At 42.0% G+C, this 19,342-nt stretch overlaps 2 protein-coding genes across 7 annotated transcripts in view; both read left to right on the top strand.

Moving 5' to 3' along the window:
• Window positions 1-1,011: 1,011 nt before the first annotated feature.
• slc66a1 (solute carrier family 66 member 1) lies at window positions 1,012-9,584 on the top strand. Of its 6 annotated transcripts, none has more exons than XM_020612643.1 (10): window positions 1,013-1,198; window positions 2,443-2,531; window positions 3,214-3,358; window positions 3,958-4,154; window positions 4,245-4,374; window positions 4,774-4,861; window positions 5,061-5,212; window positions 5,312-5,404; window positions 6,901-7,086; window positions 8,775-9,584. In XM_020612643.1, exons 3-10 carry the CDS (start codon window positions 3,341-3,343, stop codon window positions 8,853-8,855), a joined length of 945 nt encoding a protein of 314 aa, XP_020468299.1. In that variant the 5' UTR covers window positions 1,013-1,198; window positions 2,443-2,531; window positions 3,214-3,340; the 3' UTR covers window positions 8,856-9,584. The 6 variants fall into 6 exon arrangements, with proteins under 6 accessions (XP_020468301.1, XP_020468299.1, XP_020468302.1 ...); XM_020612644.1 differs by having other exon boundaries at window positions 1,017-1,198; window positions 3,961-4,154; XM_020612645.1 differs by lacking the exon at window positions 3,214-3,358 and having other exon boundaries at window positions 1,012-1,198.
• Window positions 9,585-10,550: 966 nt separating this feature from the next.
• nr1h5 (nuclear receptor subfamily 1, group H, member 5) overlaps window positions 10,551-19,342 on the top strand; it is a 13,173-nt gene continuing 4,381 nt past the window's right edge. Inside the window, exons 1-7 of the mRNA XM_020612470.1 lie at window positions 10,551-10,633; window positions 13,144-13,279; window positions 16,650-17,048; window positions 17,165-17,305; window positions 17,454-17,578; window positions 18,845-18,943; window positions 19,031-19,127. Coding sequence (XP_020468126.1) covers window positions 13,183-13,279; window positions 16,650-17,048; window positions 17,165-17,305; window positions 17,454-17,578; window positions 18,845-18,943; window positions 19,031-19,127 — 958 coding nt within the window. The 5' untranslated portion in view covers window positions 10,551-10,633; window positions 13,144-13,182. The remainder of the gene's footprint in view (window positions 10,634-13,143; window positions 13,280-16,649; window positions 17,049-17,164; window positions 17,306-17,453; window positions 17,579-18,844; window positions 18,944-19,030; window positions 19,128-19,342) is intronic.

Genomic DNA, 19,342 nt, shown 5'->3' with positions numbered 1-19,342 from the left:
CAGCTTACTATGACCTGGATGACTGAGAATATGCACAGACGTCAGATTTTTTTACTTTTATTTTTATAGCAGCAGACATTTGACTTGTCACAGTATGAAAGGTGTCACCAATGACATTAAGGATGGCTATGATTCAGTTATGTGCTTCATGAGCACGACAGTAAAGCAGCTTGTACAATATCAGGACCCCAGAACTGAAGAATCCAGCTGACTGGAATTCAACCATCATTGTTGTGCTTTGTCAGTATTTTTGTGGAAAAAGACCAATTGGATTCAAGTACCATGGGTATATACAAAGTCAGTACTGCTTAATTCCTACATTTTAAGTAACATTTAGCAATTCTGCTAGCCTATACTGTATTTTCAACAGCCATCATGTTCTAGGTCCCAGCAGTGCAAGTACTCCGATCCCATACTTAAGTTGAAGTAACAATACAATCTTGTAAAATACTGTTACAAGTAAAAGTCCTGCATTCAAAATGTTACTTAAAAGTACCAACATATTAGCTTCAAAACAAAGTACTAAAAGTACTCTATATAGAATGACACATTTAACATTAAATTATGTGTTTTGATTACAATTACTGATGAATAATTGCCTTATTACATGTAGTGCTGCAGCTGGTAAAGGTGGAGCTAGGTTTAACTGGCACATATGATTAAAATTTGAATGATTGCTGGGTAGCTTGTTAATTTTCTACCGGACATCAATAAAGTTTGAAGCAGCACAAAATTAAAGTACAGATGCCTCAAAAATGTACTTTCTCCCACTGCTGGGTCCAATGTACAGTCAGTAGAAGGTATTATAAACAAATGGGACAGTGAGATATTGTACAGCGCGTAAATGTGAAACGTTTCCTCGTTTTAGGTCCCGGAAGACACCAACTGCTGCGGTCTTTGACAAAAGTCGGCAGTAGCTGACTATAAAATAAAAATGCTGAGTTGCCGGGTTCATCTCGTATCTTATAATCTCTCTATAAAGCCGTGTCCACAGCGCCAACGTTTACGACAAGCACGAGAGGACAGGAAACATTTCCTTGGAGCAAACTAGAAAATACAAGCTCACCAGTTGACATCAGCACGGTCTGGGTGCTGAGTCGTCAGTCTGACACACGGTCAGCTGACACAATAACCTCAGCGGCTTCGGAAATAATATACCTCTTCACCTTGGCATTCAGTCTGGCGTTGGATTTTACAGGTAGGACATGCTTTCTCCTGTCAATTGTCCTTGGATATAGTGGCCTATGTGTAACCTAATGTGTAAGTGTCACAAACAGCTAAAGCTGTCTAGTCTATTTTATCTTGGGAATAAGAATTTTTGTGAAGGAGACATTTCCTCTTCTGCAGACCCCGCATTAAAGTTCACCGAGTGAGAATATTAACCTTTATGGATCTGGATACTATTTAGTTTTACACGGATGCAGGGGGCTCCAGTACTAATAATTACCACGAGGAGTGAATGAATCCAGGTTAACAAGGGTTGTTGATATGTGATGACAATATGTGAAAAGTGTGAGCGCTGTAGTATCAAGGTCTGCAGGTTGCAGAGAAAAGTAACATTAACGTGAGGTGAGCCACGGTGTTGATGAACATTTTACTAGAAAATGTTAGAGCCTACATTGATATACTGTAGATCATGAATGTTTTGACGCACATAGTTTTATTTTTCATGCTTAAAATTTATAATAAATCTGAGTGTGAAGTATGTCTACAAGAAATCGGTCGTTTTGTTCCATAAAATGTCATTTTCTGACAAATCATGGCCACATTACCTTCCAAGGGCCATGGGATTGGGGCATAAAAATTTGTTCTTGGCGTCAACCACACAGACCAAACGGGTAATCTCTGTACCTTGTAAGATGCCATCACATGCCTAATATTCCTGTGGCATGTGTTTCCTTACTGGTGACCTTTGATAACCTACAGCCATAAGTTAAGTCTCCCATTATTAAATTTGGACCCAGGGGTACATCCACTTTCCCTTAGGTGATCTTTCGCTTAAGTCATTTAGCTTCCTTATTGGATATGAGTTGGTGGTTGGAAGGAGGAAAAGACGTCTCATGTCTGTAGAACGTGTTTCCTCGATTCCCCTCTCCTTTCATATTTTCCTTGCATCTTACTCTGGCAGGACTAAGAGCAAAGGAAAAGATGCATTTGAGGGAACTGGGATGTAGCCTATCCCATGTGTTGTCTCCTCTCCAGGCAGGAGTGTCCTATATGTGGTTGGTGCATGCTGAGCTTTACAAACCTCACTCACCTCTCTGGATTAGTCTCTCTTCTGGGTTCAGAAATAGGCCTAAGTGGTGTCTTGTTTTCAACCTTTGTTGTTAGTTCTATCAAGGTGAGTCCTGTTTTATTTAATAGCGACCCGAGGGAAGTGATATAGTTATGTCTTGATTTTCTTTCTGGTGTAACATTGTGTATGCCTCTCTGATGTTTCAGGTTTTTACCTCTAAAGAGACTACTTCCATTGGTCCGGTGCCGTCAGCTGCCCTATCTCTGTTCCAGACTTCCCCATGATGCACCCTAATGTGAGTATGACAGAATGGACACTGCTACAAATGTGTCCACTCTATTAGCTGTCTGATTCTAAAAGTGATTGTGACAGTATAGATCAGTTATCCATGGGTACCCAACCACTAACAATTACATTTCTTATTTAATCCCAGTGCTATGCCGCTCCAGTTGTTAAAAATGTTTTCGGGTACATGTGTTTTATGTATGTACACTGTATTTCTTATGTATTTATCCTGCAGATTGATAAATGCATGTTCATACACTAACCGGTCACTTTATTAGGTACTAGGGACTTGAGGGAAAATGGGGGCAGGTTTTTTTATTTCACTGTTTTTAATAAGTAATATTGATTGTCACCTTACATGACGTCTTTGATAGAAAACCTCTGGCAAGGTACAGTATTGTGTTAATTAGACTTAGCTGCTATATGATATAAAAAGAGAAAAGGGTATTTTTCTTGACAGCGTGCCCCCCTTGAGATGTGTTCCCCTCGTTAAGAACGGCATTTACTAAAGAGTCTCTGTTGGTTTTTATGGTTAGGATATATGATTTGGGGTTGGGGTGCATGCATTTTAACAGGCTGCGCGCGCTCCCGCGGACCGTAATCGCTTTGTGGCACATCGGGGTTGAGCTATAGGGGGGAACTCGTATCGATACAACACCGACAGTCACGTGGTAATTTTGGTTCCCTTTCAGTGACGTTTCATCGTAGCGACCAATCGGCTCATAGACGCTGACCCAGTTCAGTCCCTGTTTTCCTGTGTATTACCCAGAGGTTTGTTGTTATTGCTGCAGCTGCTGCGGCGCTAAGGACTTTACAGGAATGTCATCGACCACACAGGCAAGACAAACGTTTTGTTCATTTTCAGCTGAGTAGTGTTTTAGACGTCTCCGATGTGAAAGCCACAGCCTGGATCCAGCTGTTTGTTTATTGATAGTTGTTGTCGCGGCTAGCCAGCAGAGTGGCTAACGAACAACTGGGTTTGTTTAGTCCCCGGTTTCGTTTTCTGTAGAGTGTATTTGTGTGACCAAAGTGTGTTTTGTAGTGTTACCCAGTATATAAATGTAGCTACACACACAGCCACTTCATTTAACCATCATTTGACTTGATTTAATCGACCCAACATTAGCAGAATGTGTATCTTACAGGCTGCTATTGATGTTTTTAAGTGTTCAACAACCTTTGACCCCGTTATCGTCGTCTTTTTTCGACGTTTGTGGTTCATACGTGATGCCGTTTTTGCTGAATGTGGCTGATTTTGATGATGAAGCGTTGAACGCGTCGTTTGTTCGCATATATGGGTGAGATATTTTTGCCATTTTCATTTTGTGGTTTATTGTAAACTTTGTGTATAGGCTGTCGATGTCAGAAATGAAAATGTAAGGTAAGGATGTTTTGTTTAGACGAAGTGGCTTTTACATAGGTTTTTTTTCTTCCAGCAGAATATGTGGCCAGATGGAGTCCTTACACGAGGCTTCTCGGGATGGACCACTGAAGGCAACTTCACCTCTTTGTGTCCTAATGGGACAAAATGGGTATGGGAAGGCCTTGGGGAGTGTGCCCAGGATGCGAGGGATATGGCCAGTGTCTACCTGGGCCTCCTGTCCATTGTCTGCTTCATGGTGTCTTCAATGCCGTAAGTGTTGTGGTGCTGTCTGTGCCTCTCAGAGGAAGTGCTCCTTTACCTGAATGCCATCTGTAATTTTGTCTGTTCTTCTGACTGCAGACAGTACTATAAGTCATGCAAAACAGGGAATATGGACAGCGCGATCTCTATCTGGTTTGTGTTGCTGTGGTTGGGAGGTGACTCCTGCAATCTGGTGGGCTCCTTCTTGGCAGAACAGCTCCCACTTCAGGTGACTTGCTGTGATGTAATAACTGCCTCAGTGAATGGGTATTTGGTATCAATTAATCTGAAAATTAGTGTTTTTGATCAATTTCTTAGTCTTTTAATTTGTAGAACCAATGGGAAATGGCATTATAAGCATGTACTCTGTAATGTTATGACAAAAAAAGCAAACAAATGGTCATGTTTTTAGAGTTATCACCAAGTAATTATTGTTTGCACATAATTTAACAAGTATTGCACATACATGGAACTAATATAGATGGTTGACAAATTAAAGAATAAGTAATGGATATGTATCTGTTAATTTGCCACCTCTGTATGCTTCCATTATAAAGACTTTGATATAGAGAAAATGAAAGTTTTCCTTCATCTCTGACTTGTCTTGTGTATCTTTCTCTCTGTCTAGACGTACACAGCGGTTTATTATGTTCTGGCAGACCTAGTGATGCTGAGCATGTTCTTATATTACAAGCTAAGGAAAAGAACGGCTGAAAGTGAGTGTTTTGGTTTGTTAGTTTTGTTTAACAGCTGCCAAATAGAAGATTAGTTCTCTGGAACAGGGTAATCCCTGGGCCGTGCAATGATGTCATCACATGCCATCTTTGACACAGTTACCCTTGTCTGTTAGAAAATGCTAATATACTGTATGTCTCCCAATATTAACTGTGAACTCAGATGCTGTCTCTTCTTCAGGCAGGATGGTTTTATATATGGCTGGTATAACCTGCATCCTGGGCTTCACAAGCCTCACCCACCTACCCGGTTTAGGCATCCAACAGGAAACTCTTCCAACTGGCTTCAGAAGTCGTGCCTTGCTCTCAGTGTCAGATGTTGGTTCAGACAAGGTGAGTCCTATCTGTTTTGTAACTAGTGACCTGAGGGAAGTGAACTTGTCAGCATTTCCTGTCTGGTTTAATGCTGTGTCTGCCTCTCTGTTGCTTCAGACGTTTAGCTCTAAAAAGATAATTGGCTTTGCCATCGGTTCAGTTTCATCAGTGCTCTACCTCTGTTCCAGACTCCCCCAGATGTACACTAATGTGAGTATGACAAAGAACTTTCTTCTAAAAATGCGTTAATTCTTTGGCATTATTAGCTGTATACTGTGTGTGGTAGGCGTTAACTGACAGTAGCAATGCTTGTTGTACTAACAGATAGATATTAATTAGAGCTGTCAGCCGATTAAAATAGTTAACTATGGGCGATTAATCACAAATTAATTCCACTTTTTTTCTGTTCCAAACTGTGGTAGAAAGTAACTAAGTACATTTACTCAAGTACTGTACTTAAGTACAATTTTAAGGTATCTGTACTTGAGTATTTTTATTTTCTTACTTCATACTTTGACTTCTTTTAGTTTTAACCCGGTTCTTTTGTCTGAAGGCCCCAAGAAGTAACACTCAGGATACAGGAATCAGCTTCAAGTAGATTTATTTTCTTCTGGTTAGATGCAGAGTTATTACAACGCTGGGCTCTGAGAGATGACAAGTCTCCAAGAGCATTGATTATCACAAAACGTTTACATTTATCTTCTCGGGCTGGGACTGCCCTGTACATGGGTGGTACGTTATACGTCAACATTCTAGAATGTTCATATAGGCAGTAGGTGTGTGTGTGTATGTTGTTATCTTCTATTTTCAGGCGTTTCTTTCTAACTGAAAATGGACATGCAGTTAGCTGTGCCACTTACTTCCCTAATTCTGTTGTAAAAAACTGCCATACTTCCATGTCTGTAAAATAGCATACATTAACACTGTCTTATCTTGAGTTGTCAGGACACTTATCTATGCAATCTGCTCTTGCACAATTATCCAAGAAAATAAGAAACACTACAAGTTGAACTACAGCTGAAAATTATTACTATTATGCATGTATAAGAGCCAGGTTAATACTGATACATGATGCTGCTAATAAAACACAAACAGTCATACTAAACTTTATCATTATAAAAGCAAAATAATACTAACAGTAAATAAAACAACTGCAACTCCTGAAATCCAATTCTAACACTTCACTACATTTTAGAGGCAAATATTGTACTTTTACTCCATTGCATTTATTTTTAAACTTTAGTCACTTTTCATAGCCAGATTAATACAAAGAAAAATACTATATAATTATAAGACCTCATTGATCTATGAGGAAAAAGTTGAAAAGCTATCCATCAGTAATTCAAATTAAATGCAGGTAAGCTAGTTAAAACTTTGGTTAAAGACAAATCAGATGAGGTGGTGCAGCAGGTGAAATAATAACTTTAGATAAAAGCTATAAATGCATTACAAGTTGTTTTGATGTATATTTAATTCTGCACAAGAGAAGAAAAATTCACTATACCTAAATACTGAGCAGGCAAAAACTGCAAGGTGATGTATTCCACTGACAACGTGAAGGATGCTTTGGCTTTTGCAGTCTCACATATCACTGCACATAGTCTGGTGGGAAATATGTGTTGGCTGTGTAAGGCATATTCTATTTTGTCTAAAAAAGGTTTTTAGTCCTTCCACTTCCCTTCCTGTCCTTTCATTTGTCCCCACAGTTCAAGAGGAAATCAACAGAAGGAGTCTCTTACTTCCTCTTTGCACTGGTCATCCTGGGAAACACCACATATGGCCTGAGTATCCTATTGAAGAACCCCAAAGAAGGCCAGAGTGAAAGCAGTTACCTGATTGATCACTTGCCTTGGCTCATTGGCAGTCTTGGTACCCTCTCCTTTGACCTCATTGTATCCTTAAAAACACAAACAGCCACTGCTGCCATGCCTCTTGGTTCTCCTTAATTCCATGTACATGCTATATTTTAGGCAAAGGGCCGCTCATCGGTCAAGGCCTCATGACTGCATGTGTGGTATCACAATATACAGTATCAAAGGTCCAAACACTTACAAGGAAACCAGGTTGTTGCCAGGCAAGACACTCTATTTTATAAAAGCTACACCCCACAAAAGTGTTAGGCTGGAGTTTCCAGCTGCTTGCTCTGGAGCCAATCCCAGCTGACATTGGGCAAGAGACGAGGTACACCCTGGACAGGTCGCCAGTCTGTCACAGGGCTGACATGTAGACGAACAACCACACACACTCACACTCCTACTGGCAATTTAGAGCCACCAATCAGCCTAAGCTGCATGTCTGTGGACTGTGGGAGGGAGCCAGAGTACCCAGAGAGAATCCACACACAGAGAAAGGCCCTGGGCCGGCCCGAGCTCGAACCCGGAACCTTCTTTCTTACTCTGCTGCTGTGCTGCCCCAGTTAGGTAGACAATAGAACAAAATTACATTGCATTGGCTTCCACAACTTAGCAGCACCTAAAACTGTTAAAAATAAATACAGTACGTAACTTAAGTTGCTTCATCACTTTTCTAATCAGACTTTTAGCAGATAAGTGAAAAGTTCAGTGCTTACTAACAGAATATTCATGGCAGGTTCCTTAAATGCACAGAATCTCCAAGATCAGCAAGTACGGCACGGCTGTAGTAATTCTGTCACTTGGTGTTTTAAATGGGTTTTGCTATTTTGCATAAACACTACTTTAATATGTACCATGTGAACAATGTAGTAATGCAGGACACAGTTTAGTTGATATTGTGCTTTAGTGGTGATAATTCCTCAACACAATTGACAACTATCAAAAATAAAAGGAAAGGAAATTGGCACACAGTGAACCCACTGAGCCCCAAGGGCAGTTGCCCACTTTGCCCAATTGGTGGTTTACGCTTGTGCAGCACATAAATAGGAGTCACTGTCTGCAATTCAGAATGAAAAATACAATTATTTTATGGCATATTTCATCACTTCATGGTCAAATGAGCTTGACAGAAATGAAACAAAATATCTCCCTTTTCATCTTAAGCCCCTTTTTCATCACCTACTCGACTCGGGGCTGGGATCAAAAGGGAGTACTGACTCGAGTTCATCGATTTTGGTACCGGGTGCTTGGTTTTCCACTGCAGATGGTCGCCTCTCAGGGCAGCTGGTTGTCATAGCAACACCGCATTACACTGCCATGACATTGTCAACAACTGGCACAGTAACAAAGGAGGACATAGAAGGTATGCTGTTCTTGATTCTCGGTACGTGACTGTATTTAGTTAGCACAGTAACTACAATAAAGTAAATAATGTTTAAATAACGTTGCTTTTAAAAAAAGGCGCTTTCTTTGTTCCAGGACGTCGCATGTTGATGACACGATTTCTCTGACCAATCGCCAGTCTGTGGTGTTCACACATCACTGATTGTACCAGGTACTATCTTACTGATGGAAACACAAATAAGGCGAGTTGAGCTGAGCTGGTACCAGGCGGTGGAAAAGGGGCTTTAGTCATGTGTTGTTTGTTCTGTGTGAAATGCTCTGCCAGTAGCAGGCTTGCTAATAAACAGGCTCATTGTGTTGATTTCCTTGACGCTGTGGTTCAGATTACCATCCAGTTCATCATTTACCGCAGAGCTCCGTTGCAGGTGGACAGTGCTGAGGCAGCACCTCTGCTCAGGAGCTAAGTTACACCGAGCGTGCTGGTGGGCCACGCACGCTTCCAGGGAACCCTCAAAATCACATTTCCAACACAGAATCAGAATGAAAAATTGTACATTTAAGTGTTTTTTTTTTAAATTATAGACATCTTAAAATGTTTACTGTGATTTTATCTGAATAGTGCAGTAACAGGTTAGGTTCTTCACTCACACTAATGCGACCCACTGCTCTCATTGTTAGCGAGGGTCGATTGAGGGTTTCAGGTTTTTGACATGGAAGGAAACTCCTCCTGGTATTAGGTCACAGCTACAGTCAGATGGTAGACCTCCATAGATATCCGAAACCTGCTGGTGGAGGTGGACAGACCACACAGCAGTTTCTCTAAAATTATTCTGGCATTCTTGAAATTGTTAAACGCGTGACAGTTAAGCCGTATCTCACTGCGTGATCTTGTTTACAGTGTTTCAGAATACCTCCTCTAACTTGAATCTTTTGTTTTTCTGGCTCTTGAGGTTTTAAATTCAGTGGTGTGTGTGTGATCAGAAAAGGAAAAAACATCAAGTGTAAATTATATTTACTCAATAATTATTGATGTTTATGTGCCAGTATAAAAAATAAAAAAAACTTTTAGGTAGCTTATCAATTGTAATCCTATAGTTTCATTATTTGCAGTGGTGATAATATTTTCTGTAATTTACACATTTTGATTTCATTAGTTTTTGCACATTTTGACACAAACATTTGTATTTTAAGAAATGTTAAATATGTTTGCTGGGTCAGTGTACTGTAAACATTAAACTAATGAATAGCACCTTTTCTGTTCCTTTCTTTTGTGGTAAAGTCTTGACTGAGTCGTTTAGAATTGGCCCAGTTCCTCTTGTCATGGTGTTCCAGTTGTTTTTTTATTTTTACTTAATCTGACTTATGAATTTTACCATAACTGCTCCTCTTGAGAAGAATAACACCCTGATAGCTCCCCCTTCCTGACAGTTTACTCTGTTCACCTCTCACTGTTTTTCGTCCCAGCTCAGGTCAAGGCCTGGTCTCGGCCTTGATGTTGACCTTTGGCCCTTTGCCTTCACTGACCTCAACAGTGTTTGACCTGCTTCTGGGAGGTCTTGACAGCCATGTTGTTTTTCTTCATTAGCAGCTTCCAACTGGCCTCTTACTTGTACCCGTCTCCCTCATAACCCCCCCAACACACACACACACACGCACACATCTTGTTTCACTCTTACACATAATACAACCACATGCACTCTAAACAGTAAGGGCCCACACACTGAGGAAGCAAGGTCAGTACAGAAATATATTAATGGGTTCAGTAAGTGTGTCTGTATTGGGGGTGGGGGGGGGGGGGGGGGGTGGTCGCGCGTGGGATTGTCAAGCAGGTTGGGGAGTTAGCAGGAAAAGCAAGTGATAGGGAGCATCCATCCATCACCAGGGATGAACAAGAGGCTGTTTATAAATACACTGTACTGGGAATTTCTTAATGAGATGATTCCAGTTTGTACTAACAGGAGACTACAGGGGGCACAGGGGTCATTTGTGACTCACCCAAGTTCAAAACCCTAGTGCAGCCAAAAGGTCCCATACTGGGAAATGTAATGGTAGATGTGTGGTTTTTATTGGCATACATGCAAACGCTTCAAATTTTGTTCTTTCCTGGTTGTGCCCCCCCCCCGCCCACCCCCCCCCCACACAGAGAATGGAGACTGGGCTGCAATCAGTATTGCAAAAAGTGAGAGTTGGGCTAAGTAAGAAGACGCCTGGACACTGGACACAGCAGGAAGGCTTATCAGGGGTGAGTGCACAACCTTTGCTCCTCGCTAACACCTGAAACATAAAGCTGTTGTTTAGTGATCTTTGACCTGAAGATCAGGCTTATGTCCTGCATTCTGACCCAGCACGTCTTGAAATGGGACTAACTGATCAAAGCTAAAGGTTTTTTAAAAGGTGTAATTTGTAATTTTTCTTTTCGGCCTTTAAAAAGAAGGAAAATATTTTTTAAAAATGGTTGGCGTATGAGAAGTATCCTTTAAAATCCAGTCTCACAACAGCGTCTACAGGACAGAATACATGGTTTCAGACTAACCCTTTAGACATGACTGTCAATGGACCATTTACATTCCACCTTCTGATAGCCAAATTCCCCCAAGTGCACTCTCACCCACGCTCAGACTTTAAGCTATAGATTTAACCGACGCAATCCTGTGAGCGTCAGTTTTTCTACTAGGGTCAGTAAACAGTCCAGTCCATTATCGAGCTGCAGCTACCAGCCAGCAGCTCTTTGATAAAGAGAGGAGCTGGCTGCATGGAAAGGACGTCCTGAACAGGATTTATTATGTGCTGCGCTTATCTCCAGGCTTGTATTGTGAGTGATTCAGGACTAATGAGTTTAAGAATCCGAATGTGCCATTATTTTGTTTTTCTTGGTCTGAACCTTATAGGAACAACTGACTTAGCTGTATTTTCTGTTAGGTTTGTATAAGTTAGTTTTATGTAGAAATGTCAGACTTTGCTTTATTTTTCTGGAAATCACCTCATCATACTACATTTTGTTTTTATACACATATTTTCAGGCATCTTGGTGCAGTTGGCTGAGGGAACGATCCAGAGTCCAGTTGAACTAACCACACTTATGTGAACACGCTCATCCTTCTCCCTTCTCTCCCCATTCTTTCATGACACTCCTCTCCCCTGGGGCGAGCCCTCATAGTCAGGCCCATGTCCAACAGTGTGACACCTCAACGAGATGCATGGTAACATGTGTAAGCTCTCAGATATTGTCCCCATTGTTTAGTGTCACTCTCAGTGCTATGGCCTGCCTGCTGTTCTCCATCCACTCCCCAGAGGTCAGAGACGGTTGGAGGAATAATGGCTGACAGCTTGTTTTGCCACATATCTCGGGATGGGTCACAGGACAAACTGCTGTTAACTGAGAAATAACAATATGCTACCTCTTCATTTTAAGTCCACCACATTTATGTCATTGAGACTAAATAACATAGCTACATCACAACAAATGTTATTGAAAGTCTTGGACATGTAGGACGCCATTTCTGTTTTATCTATTTGCTCTATTTAAGTTTGTGCTTTTTCCTAAAGTACAAGTCATCTTGAAGCAGTTTTGTCATCCTGAAGTGTGACTGCACGTGAAGAAGAAGAAGAAGCATTATTTATTGTCACTGTAACATTGTGACATGTACAACGAAATTATGTCTGGAGCCAAGGGCCCCGGGCCACTGCATGCATACGCGCCACCATCACGGAACAATTTACCCTTTGGACATAGTCTTGAAAAGAAAGACAGTGCGTAGTTAGCAACCACATTCCTGTTTAATTTGTCACATCGGTCCTAATCAGTTCAGTGAAGGCTACAGCTTCAGTGACCACGAGTGGCTCTTCCCTCGCCCTCTGTTATCCACCAGTCAGTCCCGGCTCCATAATGAGTCAGTGAAAGGGATGATATGCGGGGGAGAAGGACCTCGTTAATCCTCACTAAACATGTTGAATGTCAGATAGCCCTGTTCAAAGATCTACAGTGTCGAGGTCAATTCTCTGTCTTCTCTGGGTAGTTCAGGCCTCGACTTCTCTCGCTCTATCCCGGCCTGGTTAACCATCTGTAGGGGAGGCTGAGGTCCCCAAGCCCCTTAAATCTAACTGCTGTCCAATATTAACTGCAGCACAAACAGAGCAGCGGTAAACAAAATGCTAAGTAAACACACTCACAAAGCTTAAGGGACAAACATGGACACACACACGCACAGCAGACATGCAAGTGGCAGGATTTGTTTAATTGGCTTAAGCTGACAGCAGCTTCAGAAACACCATCTAGTCCACCAAATTGTTTTGTACAACTCATCAGGTTAAATGAGAAATGCCTAATTTGCCCAGCCCAGCTGTTGCACTCTGGGACAGACCCATTCTGGACAAATCTCAACACACACACATACACACTATGAGTATTGAGTGTGCTTCATTCTGCCCATGAGGAATATGGTCTGATTTGTGAAGTTCCTGCCAGGTCCAGCTGTTTGGACCACAGTCCCATCCCTGTCCTTTCTAGGTGTCCCTGCTTTCCTTTTCGTCTATCCCTCAGGGATGGTTAAGACCTCCTCCAGCACATCATCCACCACAGAGTGAAAGTCTCAGCTGCACTCCTTCTCCCTGCTTTTAAAAATAGGCTGGGATATCAGCCTGGACAGCTAAGAGACCTGGACGCACCCTGGGGATTGAGGAATGCCTTTGCATTTCCCAGATCCTTCAAATGTGAAGCCTCTTGAGTTCTTGTCTTTGTGTGTGTGAATACAGATCTCATATTACTAGCCAGAGACAGGACCTTCTGTCCAGATGAGAGAGTGGACTGAGTTGGAGATGAGCTTTTCGGCAGGGGGGTTTCTCTCCGCCTCGGATGGTTACTGCTCCGCAGAGCAACTCCAGTACTACGGTGAGTCCACTGTGACAGTTGGTCTCTGCTGCTGCTGCTTCTGCAGCTTTTTATGTTTTTCTTTCTACTTCAGTTTTTTCTCTGTAAAATAAGTTGACATCAGTGCTGTTATAGAAACAGCAACAATATGGGCTACAACACTGAAGATGGATTTATCATGCTCTCCCTTAATGTGATGCCAATACATTTACACTGACGCTTGAATTTAAGTACAAGACAAATGTGACTTGTGTTATTTGAATGTTATGTTCAGTATCATCAGTCACTGGAAAATGAATTCAAATGATGCTGCGTAACATTGGTTTTCCTGGTAGGTAGATTTTTTTTTCTACTGCACATTCTTTTCTAGTTTTAAAGGGTCAGTTCACCTAAAATACCAAAACATTTTTTGGTATCTAGCTATATGTATGGTTTTAATTTGGATAGATATCCACTTCTTCCATTTCTGCTTTTACCCCAATACAATGGCAGTCAAGTTTATTTATAGCACCTTTGAACAACAAGTCACTTGAAATGTTTTACTTACAGTAAGACAGTAGAAACATGTCAATAGGATTTCACCTCTGAATCCTATTGACATGTTTCTACTGCATGTTTCTACTGAGATGAGAGCGGCCTGAGATGGTTTTATTTCTTCAACTCTTTGGAAGAAAGTGGCTTTTCCCCCCAACATGTCATCTGTTAAATCAGCTCACTGCTGACTGAAAGTGAATGTGTACCCTTTGAAAAGAGAAACACATTGTACTTCTTACAAATGAAAAGTTGTATTCATAAACAGTACAGTTGCTCAGTTGACTCAGTTTCACTCAGAGGTGCTGCTGCTACAGTATTTACTTAACCAGTGTTTGTTGCATTAGCAAACTTTAGGTAGGCATTAATGCAAACTAGATTGTAGTGGGTCAGACTTTTGAATTTTTGAATCTTTTCTATTATTCTGCTTCGATTTTAAATGATCATTTGCACTTTTAAAATTAATTTGTAATGATCACTTATGTCGAGCGAATGCCAGATATTTATTTACTGTCTATTCCCTCTATTGCACTCAGGAGGAGGGGGAGTTGTGAGTTTGAGGGGGCGCAATGGGGGGTAGTTTGCTGGTGTTGTTTGGCTCCCTAGCATGCGTGGGATGGATGGGAGGCCTGAGGAGTGTTTAGACATCATTCAGATGGTTTACAAACAGTGCAAACCGCAGTTGTGTCACATGCCGAGAAAACAAGGACCTCCCCCCACCCCGAACGCCGCCACAGTCTGGTAGAGACAGGAAACATCTGGAGAGAGAAGACAAAAGGAAGGAGTATACAAGGGTTAATAAGTGTCTTTAGACTGATGGTTCTGTTGGCGCACATACTGCACAGACTACAGCACTTGAAGAAAACTAAAGGCTCATTTTGTCCAATCAAATGAAGGCTGTCTTCTTCATCATTTTGATAAAAGCTAAAAATCTAGTAAGGGTAAAGCAGTCAGAGTGCCAGCCCTCGCCATGTTTTTTCTGACTTGTGCAAGTCGGAGGGTACAGCTGGCTGTGTCCTGATAATACGAGGGGCAGAAGGTTTGTCCTTTCACAAGAGGGAACCCTGGTATCCTAACCGTTAAGGTGCCGCAGCATCCACACTTCTCTGTCTACATTGCTGACTGGTAAATAAAGGCAAAACACCAAAAACAAACTGAAAAATGATGAAGGACAGGTGTGGGAAGTGTATTTTGTAGAAATCTATGACGTGACTAAATGATGAAGGGGCCCAGAGCCTTTGGACATGTGCAACCTGGGACTTTGGCCCATGAAGTAATCCCTCACTGGTGATTTTTTTTTTTTTTTTTTAAACAGAAAGCCTGCTTTACAAACTGGGGGTGTGGACATTTATCAGAGCAGTATTACTATAGTACAAACTGTTAAAGAGGTGCAGGATCTGGTATTTTTGGAGCTTGAGCCACTCAAGGGACAAAGTGATGATTCCTGCAACGCTATGAATCTTTATAATCAAATCACTGAAGCACCCCTTAACACCACTACAGAACTACAAGAATGGTTGGATGGTTACCTTGTCAAAGCTTAAAGGCACCAACATACATAAGCAGATTGATATTCAAGTTTAAACATCCTTCACCCTCTTTATTCCTTTTGATGAGTACATAACAAATCCCCGCATTGTCCCACTTGTGCTTGCCACATGTCTTTTCTCAGCGGAGACTGGACTTGCATAACAGAACTTGCAAAACGCACTGATAGATGTTTCAGGCTGTCACACCACCGAGCGGCCAATAAAACATGCAGCAAATCCTAAATGGCACTGGGAGCTCTCAGCTGCATCCTGTTACAGCAGCAGTCTGAACAAGTTCACAGGGTCTCGCTCTCAGTTTTTCCACGTATCCCCTAAGAGCCGTAAAAGCAGTGAGTGACGTTACATGAGTCATGTAAGACCACATTCTTGTGATGCTCTTTGACTTGCAACTGTGCTGCCTGAGAAGTACATTCATGTTCCTGTTATCCTTATTCAATCAGCTTCCCTCCATTGTTTTTTTTTTTTTTAAATACAGATGTGTGTGTGTGTGTCTGAAACACTTCCACTGTTTGTGGTACTGACAAGATTTAATTTTTGGTAAGGATACATGTGGCAGTGCAGCATCAGTCTTAAAACCAACAGCATGTGAGTCTGTCTCAGGAGTGTTTGACTTCCCTGCACTGTCTGTGACGCTCATCCCTCAAGCCCATTTGTTCTTCTCGAAAGTGGAACTCTCTCAAATGCATCACACATCTATATAGTTTCAAGTAAAAAAAAAAAAAAAAAAGGAAGTAAGTTCTTAAAACAGTTCCGCACTGTTGTTTTTTCTCAAATGTTAATCAGACATGTATATGGAGCATTGGTGGACTATTTTCTGCTGTGGATTAATACAGATTTACTCCACTGACTATTTCTGGCAGCAGAACGGTGTATGTGGAACTGACTCAAAATAAACTGCAAAATAATGAAGCAGTATACCACCCAGTGTAATGGTGTGGTTCATTCTTGCGTTTTTAATAGCCGTTGAACAGCATTTGAACTTTATGGAACAGAGAAGTAAGATATACACATTTTTAGTAAAAAACAGGGAATGACCAGCCTGATCCTTTGGTAAACAGCGAGTTTGATAGAATGGACAGTGGGGCAGCAACAATTATAGTGCTTTCTAAAAAGTTCGCTTTTCATGTGCTTTTTAAATGTTGGGTGTAAAAGCCTGGACCCTGTTTCTGAACTCTTCTTCCAAAGTCTGATACTGTAAAGCAAAACTGAATGAGATCACAAATCTGAGCACAAACATACTTGGCTACAAAAGCCACAATGAAGTGGTGGATGTGTTAAAGTGACACTCGCTGAACTATTTCTTGTTGCAGACATGCTGGCTGACCCTCCAGGCAACCCCCTGCAGGACCCTGACCTCCAGCTGATCCCTTACAGCCAGCAGCAGTACGGACCTGCCAACCTGCCCTTCTCCCTCTATGGCTCTCCACCCTCCTCCACCTCTTCTCCCTCCTCTTCCTTTTCATCCTCGCAGCTCTGCCATCCTCCGTACCACTACAGCACTCATTGCCTAGAGGCTCCCTTTGATCCCAGCCCCGAGCCCCAGTGTGGAGGCCTGGCTCAGGGGCTCGGAGCAGCCGGACTGCCAGTGGGGCGGAGGTCACGGGTGGGGTCTGGAGGGAAGGGCAGAGCTCAGGACGAGCTATGTGTGGTCTGTGGAGATAAAGCATCAGGATATCACTATAATGCTCTTACCTGTGAGGGATGCAAAGGTATTTTGGTATTTCTTATGCTGCTGTCTTTGCCTTTGGAGTCAGTTTTACATTTTTTAATATTTATTTTGTTTTAGTGTCAACTTCACCTGGTCCTTCTTTTGCACTTGCTGCAGGTTTTTTCAGGCGCAGTGTGACGAAAAAGGCCGTGTATCACTGTAAGAGTGGTGGTGGCTGTGAGATGGACATGTATATGAGAAGGAAGTGCCAAGACTGCCGGCTGAGGAAGTGCCGCGCCGTTGGAATGCTGGCCGAGTGTAAGGGACATCGAATTCAACCACACAAAAGCAAATGTTTAACTTAATGCGATAAAGTCAAAGCACTGTTGACTGTAATCGGTGTCTCCTAAAACATTATGCATTTACCTGATTTGGCTGATGACTTGGACATATTGCTCCTCCCCAGGCCTTCTGACAGAGGTGCAGTGCCAATCCAAGCGACTCAGGAAAGGAGGTAAAGGCAGAGGACAGGAGGAGGAGGAGAACATAGACAGCAGGAGTGTCAGCTCTACCAGCAGGCTACCTGGACAGGTACTGGACACCATGACTCAGTCTGCGGATTGTTGGATGGTTGCCACTAGTGACACTGTTGGTCGGTCCAGAACTGAATATCACAGCAACTACTGGATGGATTGCCATGAAAGTTGGAATAGACATTTAATGTTCCAAAAGGTTGAAGTTCACTGATTTTGGCAGCCATTTGTAACACCCACTTAAATCAGATTGATTCTTGTGTGTACACAGACAGTTCTCAGCTACAGCAGACCTAGACTTCATGGTGTAGACTGGAGACTGATGATTTTGTTTTAATTTAATCAAGTCCAGTGTTCAGACTGTTATAAAGATCACGGGGAGGAAAGAACCACATTCTCCTCTGTCTTCATATGAGACGGCTGTGCTTAGAGGCACAGAAAATAGCAAGTGATCCAACTGACATCCTTCACTCTAGATGCAAGTGCTTACCTTCTGGCTGACTGTCCAGACTGTCTAAATGCAGACTGAACCATTCTAAGAACCACAGTCATGTTGAACATGGTGGAACATGGTCACAGAACACTTTATAGCAGGATCTACATCAGAGAGTGCAATATTTTAGTTGTTAGTCTTATGTTTAATGTAGAATATTCTGTTACAATGCACAGTACTACTGCAGTATTATTTTATTGGTTTTATAAGTTGTACTGGCTTATTAAGTTGAATTGCTTTTATCTATGTAATTAGTCTTCCTGTTGCATGTTTAGAGGAAGTATTATACAGTAACACTGCACCTAAGACAAATTCCCCTAGAGGGACAACAAAGTATGAATTATCATAATTTAGAATTGCCATTAGCCTCAGCTGCATTTTGTGTTAAGTGCAAATGTTGCACGCTAAAATGTTTAGGTAATGGTTGGTTGCTGGGTGGCTCTTTTTATGGTGTGATTGGGTTGTGGGTTTAGTCTATGGTTGGATGTTGGCTGGTTTATATTCTTAGATGGTTTGAGTGGTTGGTTGAATGGTTCAGAACACAGTCTTTGGTTAGTGAGATGGTTGAGTAGAGGGGTTTTGGTGAGTATGTTGGTTAAATCACTGGGTAGAAGACTAGATATTTTGCGGTCTGCTGTGACTGGATGATTGGATAACCTGCTGATACTAAAGTGGTCAGTATGGGTGATAGAGCCTTTTCTAGCGCTGCGCCCAGGCTGTGGATTGAACCTCTAGAGGAGTTGAGAGTTCTTCCCTCTCTGGAAAGTTATAAGTGTTTAAATATGCATTGTGATATTTAACCCAGTGTGTTATTAACTCCATCCTCACCAGGCTTTGTCTGCCAGTTTAACCCGAGAACAGAAGTACATGGTGGACAGGATGGTGGAGGCCCATCGACTGTACAGAGTGCAGGACAGCAGTCACTGCAGGGTAGGTCACAGTGTGGAAACACTACTTGTACTCTCAAAAGCATGCAAATGTTTTTCATGTTGTCTTCATGATTTCTTGTCTGCTCAGTTGTTTGAGTGGCCATGTGCAGAAGAAGGGGAGGGTCTGTCTGATGTTGTATCACCCCACCTGCAGAGATTGCTGCAGTTTGCCAAGACGCTGCCGGGTAAGATGGGATGGAAATATGTGACTCTCAAACTATTATGTGCTTTCGGCTGTGTTCACTTCAGAAAAACTATAGACCAGTTGTGCCCAAAGTGGGGCCCGCGGGCCAAGCTTGGAACATTTGTTTTGGCACGTGGGGACATTTCTTGGCCCCCCACAATTTATTATGCCACCCCAGTTGTCAGGTCAAGCAGCTCCCAGCTCAGCTCGCAACCC

The sequence above is a fragment of the Monopterus albus genome, unplaced genomic scaffold (genome assembly GCF_001952655.1).
Source record: "Monopterus albus unplaced genomic scaffold, M_albus_1.0 scaffold126.1, whole genome shotgun sequence".
In the NCBI taxonomy this organism is placed as follows: Eukaryota; Metazoa; Chordata; class Actinopteri; order Synbranchiformes; family Synbranchidae; genus Monopterus; species Monopterus albus.
The sequence above is the reverse complement of the archived record's forward strand: the minus strand, read 5'-3'. Positions and strand labels throughout refer to the sequence as shown.

Coding starts and splice junctions, on each gene's coding strand:
- slc66a1 (XM_020612643.1), top strand. Junction 4,862..5,060: donor AAGGAAAAGAACGGCTGAAA/GTGAGTGTTTTG, acceptor TCTCTTCTTCAG/GCAGGATGGTTTTATATATG. Junction 5,213..5,311: donor CAGATGTTGGTTCAGACAAG/GTGAGTCCTATC, acceptor CTGTTGCTTCAG/ACGTTTAGCTCTAAAAAGAT.